This window comes from Nothobranchius furzeri, chromosome 11 (genome assembly GCF_043380555.1).
Source record: "Nothobranchius furzeri strain GRZ-AD chromosome 11, NfurGRZ-RIMD1, whole genome shotgun sequence".
In the NCBI taxonomy this organism is placed as follows: domain Eukaryota; kingdom Metazoa; phylum Chordata; class Actinopteri; order Cyprinodontiformes; family Nothobranchiidae; genus Nothobranchius; species Nothobranchius furzeri.
In genome coordinates, this window is record NC_091751.1 from 29,647,434 (window position 1) to 29,654,863 (window position 7,430).

At 44.4% G+C, this 7,430-nt stretch overlaps 1 protein-coding gene across 1 annotated transcript in view; it reads right to left on the reverse strand.

Moving 5' to 3' along the window:
• Positions 1–6,431: 6,431 nt before the first annotated feature.
• hibadha (3-hydroxyisobutyrate dehydrogenase a) overlaps positions 6,432–7,430 on the reverse strand; it is a 41,448-nt gene continuing 40,449 nt past the window's right edge. The window contains exon 8 of the mRNA XM_015955940.3: positions 6,432–6,821. Coding sequence (XP_015811426.3) covers positions 6,663–6,821 — 159 coding nt within the window. The 3' untranslated portion in view covers positions 6,432–6,662. The remainder of the gene's footprint in view (positions 6,822–7,430) is intronic.

A 7,430-nucleotide genomic window follows, 5' to 3' on the forward strand; every position in this document is an offset into this window, starting at 1 on the left:
TATCTGAGCTCTGCAGCCATTACACTTTTCACCTCGCGCACCCCCTAGCGGTAGCCAATCCCTGCCTTAGCCAATAGCTGTGGCAGATTTAAATTCAAATACAGTGCAGAGTTTTTACCTGACGACAGCGCAACACTGACAATTTTAGGCAGAATATTAAAATTTTAACTAAGATGCACTGAAGTACCAAATTATTGACCACACGTGTCTGCAGCACAATTAGACACACATTTATATAGTTCATCAGCAAAAAAAAAAGTTGATTTGGGGGTGACTTGCTCTTTAAGCGCTGAATGTTGCTCCTGTCTCCATTGGTTCTGCCCCTCAGACTGCTGGGCTTGATCCGGCTCTGTCTGGACCCAAAGCTGATCCTAGATCAGGTGTTAACACCTAGCTTCTTTCTTGGTGGTGAGGAACGTGGCACAGAGGGAACTCTGGTCCTCTCCTAACTATTTAGGGCCCACCATGGAAGGTCTGAAGGTAATGGCAGGGCCAGAACGCTGTCAGCGACACAGGTGATTACTTACAAAGTCCCTGGTCTCTGTGGTTACCACGGTGATGGATTCTGATGGGGCTGATGATTATTCTTCCAATGAGAGGGATTAATATAATGAAGAGCTTCTGAGCATGTGCGGTAGCGCCTGATGAATGGAGAGGGTGTGTTGTCATTACTCACAGGTGGCAGCAGGTGTGCAGAGGGTAATGGGAAGGAGGGAATAGTGAGGCTACAAAAAAAAGGTGGATAATACAGAATAAAGTGGAAACATGTATGTAAAAGTTCTCATGCTCTTCCTTTGTGTTACGATGAGCATCAACAGTGACAGAAAACAAAGACAGGCCCCACTCGCCCCTCTCCAGGTGGTAAAATGCCACATTCTACCCATGTGGGGAGTTCCAGCACAGCCAATGAGACTCTAATAAGGACTCAACAGTAGATTTAGCTGTCGACATGACACGTTTGGTGCTGACTCGCAGTCTGAAATGAAATTATCTTCACTAACGAACCTAAGCAGAGTCAGTGACTCAGGACGAGGGAATGGTGTCTGCAAAACAGGAAGAGGACGTGTGGGTGTTGTGTGTTGATGTGCAGACACCGTGGGTGTGGATCTGCACTCGGCGGCTAAATGGGCTGAATATTATTGGTGGGTTCATGTAACTGTTATGGAGGCCACATTACAGCCCAGTGAGGCGGCAGCTCGTCACACAACGCTGCGTGAGCAATAATACCTGCTAGATTGCAGCCGCTAATTTAGCTGTGCACCACTTAGCGTGCGTTTGATATGAATCACAGGGTGCTCTCAGGAGCCCCGCGTCGCCTCCTGGCCCCTGTGAACTTCCCACTGTCACTTCCTTGGCCAAGTCATTGAAAGGATCCTCTAGCTCCTATAACAGTGGAATAATGAATGCTCCTGCCTCAGGTGTTTATCACAGCAGGGCGGGGAGCAGGTGGGAGATGCAGGAACGACTCTCAGGTGTTCATAAAAATCTTTTTGAAATAAACTCAATTTACAAATAAATGGAAATGTAATGTTTCTTTGATAACTCTCTGAACAGCCTCTGTTTAGCGAAACAGAGTTTACATCCTTCAGGACTGATGAGCTAACAGCCAGTCAGAACAAAGACACAGTTATCACCATCAGCAGAATCATAATCAAGGGTCAAGTCCATCATTGATGTTTCCGTAGGAACAATATTTAATGGTTTATTAAAGTATATTTCCTTTGCTGTATGATAGTTTAGAGGCTGGAGCAGTTCTTCAGCTGTGGAGCGGGTCCAGACGAGCTACAGGTGGCTGGTCCAAATGGTCCCAACTCCAAATCAGAACAGCCATGTTGTGAAACATGGGTCGCGTTGATCAGTGAAGGAAGGGCAAAGCAAGGCAAGGCAAGGCAGCTTTATTTGTATAGCACCTTACAGCAGTATAAAACTGACCAAAGTGCTTTGCAGAAATTAAAACATTAAAAAAACAACATAAAAATGCATTACATTAAAGCTTTAGAACTAACACTAAAAAGACTCTTATGCTGAGTTAAAAGCCAAATCATAAAATTAAGTTTTCAAAAGAGATTTCAAACCAGACAATGAAGAGGCCGACCTAATGCTCAAAGGCAGCTTATTCCAGAGCCTACGGGTTGCTACAGAGAAAGCCCTGTCACCTCTGAGCTGACGTCTTGTTTTTCGGACTCCCAAGAGCATCCTATCAGCCAACCTCAGAGACTGTGCAGGGGAGTAAAAAGCCAGAAGCTCAGAGAGGTAATCTGGAGCAAGGCTATGCAAAGATTTAAAATCCCATAAAAGCACCTTGTACTGGATTCCAAAACGAACAGGCAGCCAGTGCAGTGAGGCCAGGACAGGAGTAACATGCTCCATCTTTTTCGTCCCAGTGAGCAGCCGTGCAGCAGCATTCTGCACCAACTGAAGATGCGAGAGGTGGGATTGTGAAACACCAAGGTACGAAGAATTACAGTAATCAAGCCTTGATGTAATAAAAACATGAATTACTGTTTCCTGTTTTGACAGCAAGGCAATCCTTCTTAATTGATAAAAACTAGATTTAGTCATCGCACTGATCTGCCTATCCAAAACAAGATCCCCATCCAGTACAACACCCAGGGAAGTCACACTCAGTTTCAAGACTGGGGTGGGCTGACCGAGGTCCACTGCACCCACCCTAAACGAAGTACTTGGACCAAAAACTATAACCTCTGTCTTTTAATTATTAAAAAGAAGGAAGTTAGAGAAAATCCATTGCCTAACCTCAACGAGACAATCTAAAAGAGACCGCAAAGATTGATTGTGGCCCCTCTTAAAAGGCACGTATACCTGGGTATCATCTGCATAGCAGTGAAAATGACAACCATGTTTCTTAAAAATCGAACCAAGAGGTAGCAAATACAGAGAAAACAACAATGGGCCCAAAACAGAACCCTGGGGAACCCCGAAAGAGAATGAGGCATTAGAGGAAGTAAAATCCCCCAGTGAGACACTGAAGGTTCTGTCAGCCAGGTACGACACAAACCAATCCAGCACGACCCCGCAAACACCCACAAAGTGTTTCATCATGGAAATCAAGATAGAATGATCCACAGTATCAAATGCAGCTGATGGGTCCAACAATACTAAAATAACAAAGTCTCCGGAAGCAGTGTCCAATAAAATGTCATTAAAAACCCGAAACATTGCCGGTTCTGTATTGTGGACTGGCTTGAATCCAGACTGGATTTTCACCTAAATGTCATTACCCATCAAATACTCAGTCAACTATGAGTAAATTACCTTCTCCAGTACTTTAGAAGTATAAGGAAGTCTGGAGATAGGTCGATAACTGGACAAGGCAAATGAGTCGAGGCCAGCTACACTAAAATCACAAGTTCAAATATACATGTTCCAGACAAGGCCGGATTATGATATGGGCAAACTGGGCACAGGCCAGCTGAGCACATTGTGCCCAGGGGCCCCTGCAATGATAATACGGCCCTGGTTCCAGAAGAAGAAGAAGAAGAAGAAGAAGAAGAAGAAGAAGAAAGTATCATTTCTATAGTGAATTACTCCTTGATGTCATTGGTCACTTGTTTCTGACACTTTCACTGCAAAGAATAAACTCTAAAGAGAATCTTGATGAAACTGTCTGCATACTTCTGCATAGCAGCATTATTACTCAGATCCACAGGAGGATTGAACTCTCCCTGACACGAGACTGGTGTTGTGATCTGGTGTCGACACTAACTGTGGTGTGACTGGTGTCCCACCGCTGGCTGCCAGTCTGGAAGGGTGAGGCCCTCCAGCTCAGACCGGCTGGCTCGGTACTCGGTCTGTCGCTAGCATCCCGTTCAGACGTCAGCGCGGGCCGGCCTCGCCACCGCTCCTTTACAGGCTGCTTTCATCTATCCTTTAATGAGGAAACCACCAGCTCAACAGCTTGCTATAAAACACAGGCAAATTAAAACACCCAAATATGAATCAACTGCACTGCCTAATTCAGAAAGCCGAGCCAGAGGCGTAGCTCTGCTTCAGGCAGACAAACAGCTATTGTCTGCAAAGACAAAGATGCAAAAACCTTCCCGAGTTGTGATAAATGAATGCATTGGAAGATATATCTGGTCACAGAGGCTTCAGCTGGTTCTCCTGCTCGATTATGAATCAGAAAAGCTTCGTCTTTAAAGCACACAGATGGGGCAAGTGCATCATTTCCCAAAGAACAATAACAGAGTGAGTCACGAGGCCACAACACAACTCCTGCAACTGACGACTCGCCACAGTCTGCTGTAACTGCCCCGGCCACTTAGACACCAGCAGCTCCATAAAAGCCCAAACCCTAGCCTTTAAAATAAAACCTCTTGTTGTTTTCCTCTTGTCTGACTGTGATGATGGAAATAAGAGCATCATTCTGAGATTAGTGCTGCGATTGCTCCTCGGCTGGCATTAGGCTTTTATATGAGCGCTGTGCTGCAGGAGGGGTTTGGTGCAGCAGCTTCATGGGCTGTAACCTAGAGCTGCACCACAATGGCCCAGAATCATGCTAAACATGGAACCAAGTAGAGAGCTTTCTTCCTTTTTGACAGTGTATGGCAGACTGCACCAGTGACTGATTTATATGAACACATCATGCTGTTCATTGCTCTGATTGGTCGTAATGCTGTCCAGTTGTGTGCAGGCAGTTTGAAAGACAGCCATGGATTTTACCACACAACTCCTTCAATGGCTTGTGGCCAGAGAACGGCCGTGTTCGAGTTGAGCTGCGCCTCGCCTGGAAAGAAGACGAGAGCAGACGGAAGCAGCAGGGGGAGTGGCTGAAAGCCGGCGTTTAAGTCGGACAGATTTCCCTACATGTGTAGCTCACGGGTGACGATGGATGAAGATATCGCGTTAGAGTTCAAACTTGTTTAATTTTCAGTTGTAATTCTGGTGCCTGTTAGCAACCAAAACACATTCTCACATGCCTCTGGATATCATATATTGTATATGAAGACATGACTGTAATAATTATTATTAATAAGTAAGGGTTATCAGCTGTAGCTTTAGTGTGTTCATAGGAAACGTGACAAAAGAACACAAAACACATTCCTCTTTATGGCCTGTATAGTCGTCATCAACGTTACATGATTTAAAGAATACATGTGACCAACTAACATTTCATGTTCTACCACCGGATGTTTGGATCAAAATATGAACCAATCAGATCTTAGATCAGGTGAGAGCCAGGCGTTTCCCGTCATCCCCTAGGTTTTGCAGCCGAGGGAGAGCAACTGCAGCGCCTTGCTCCAAAATCTGCGGCCGCCTTGATCTCACGAGGTTATCGTTGCCTACGTAGGCATGACGTCAGAGCAAGTCGGCGTCAAGTCGGACACAAATCTAACCGGCATGCACCACGCGCCGATCGCCGGTGATCGAATCTGCACAGAACTGGCTCATCTCGAACACGGCCATTCATATAAAGGAAGGCTTGCCGGGCGAATGTCCCCATTGAATTTATACAAATGTGCATTTATATTTCCTCAAACTAGTCATAATTAGGTTTTTCTCTTCCTCTTACATACTGATCACAGCTGATGATTTTCTGTTGGAAGCTGGATTTTCCACAGGAACCCAGCCCATGTGAGTCTGATAATGTTTTTGCCTGTCTGTGAAGTGTATCATTAACAAATGATCTTCTAAAGCTCTGAATGGGTTAGGAGTAAATCATGTCCACACCAGACTCAGTCAGCCCCATTCAAGATGGCAGCCATGAGGCCCTTATTCTCCCTAGACCCTGTTGTGTAGAAGTTACTGCTGTAGGTATTATTCAGAGAAGAGCTTACTCCTAGAACGTCCTCGAAACTGTGACTGAGATTTAGTCTCAGAACAAAGAATGGCTGCACACATTACGAATGAGTTTTAATAGAAAAAAGTCCTTTTATTTCCCATCACTCTTCAGCATATAAACTGTGTGTTTTCTCACTCCTCACTGATACTTTAGGTGTTAGAGACAAGAGAAGAGACTGAGGAGCAGAAACAGGACGGCTCAATAAGCAGCCAAGTCCAAAGGTGCTGTAACAGCAACAAAAGACGTAACACATAGAAAAATACCTGGATTTATTTCACAGCATGTTGGAGCATACAACACGGGCTAGAGGATTATGACTTATTAAAGGGACACTCCGGGTTTTCTGAAGCAGAGTTGGGTCAAACCGTCTCTTTAAATGATGTGAAGAGAGACCAGGAAACCCGTTTACTCACATTTGAGCACACATCATAACCTCCGCTGTTATACATCTGTCCAACACCTGCAGCTTTTACCTGGAGCCTTTCCTCAAACGTCCCTGAACAACATTATAGAAGTTTGCATAGTTACGTGTAAACCTGCAGAGCCTCGCTCCACCTCGTTAACTGGCCGTTCTAAACACAACAGAGAAAAGTCGACTTTTCCTGTCATAAATATTAATTATAGGTCCGTTTTGGCATTTTCTCCATGTAGAGAGCACCGTGACGAGAATTATAAAAATATATATCTAATGCAACAAGGACGCGTGTGTCAGAACCCAGTACGATAATTAGACGTCAGCTCCTGGAACAAGGCCGTGAGTCTCTCCTGAGCATTCTGGGTTAGGGGACACAGGGGTGGTTCTGAGGTTTGTGTGAACGTCTATGACAGCGGTCCTGTCCCACCATCCTCCCCCATCCTTTCACTGTCCCTCCTCCTCACGCAGGAACTGGAAGACGGATGAGAAGTCCTTGTTAGCGTAGCCGCGCGAGCCCATGACTCTGTAGATCTGGTGGGCCAGGGAGCCCAGAGGGATGGGGGTCTTCGTGCTGGTGGCGGTGTTTTGTGCCAGACCGAGATCCTTCACACATGAAAAGAGAAGCAGGTGGAATAACATCGTTATATCCATCTGTTTAGTCTTTTTTTAACCATAATTTTTTTTACTTTTTTCTCACTTTAAACATGTTTTTAATTGTTTTTTTTTTAAATCTTTTTAATAATTAAAATTTTTTCTTTTTGTGAAGCGCCTCGTGATTTTTTATCTTGAGAGGCGAGATCGTTTTCTTGTTTCTCCTTTCTTTCCTCTAGAATAATTCATCTGAATCCAAACCCAAAATCAACCATTTAACACAATGTTTAAATTAACTGGGCACAATTAAAAACATTACAGAAACACAAATACATTTTTTCATTTTAAAACAAAAAGCTTCCATGTTCCGCATTTAAAAATGAGTGTAATGTGTCTGATTTATAGTGGGACTTGATTGAGCGGGCGACATTTTCTACATTAAAAATGTTCTACAGATACAGAAAAGGACCTGAACTGGGCCGAAAACCCAGAACCAGAATCCGTGTGATTCCAACAGGTGCGGGGGTCCAACCTCAGCCTGGGAGCTCGATTTCATCAACAAAACTCATTATTACTGAGTTTTATCATTTTCTCTGATTATTGTTGATTTTTGCTGAAATC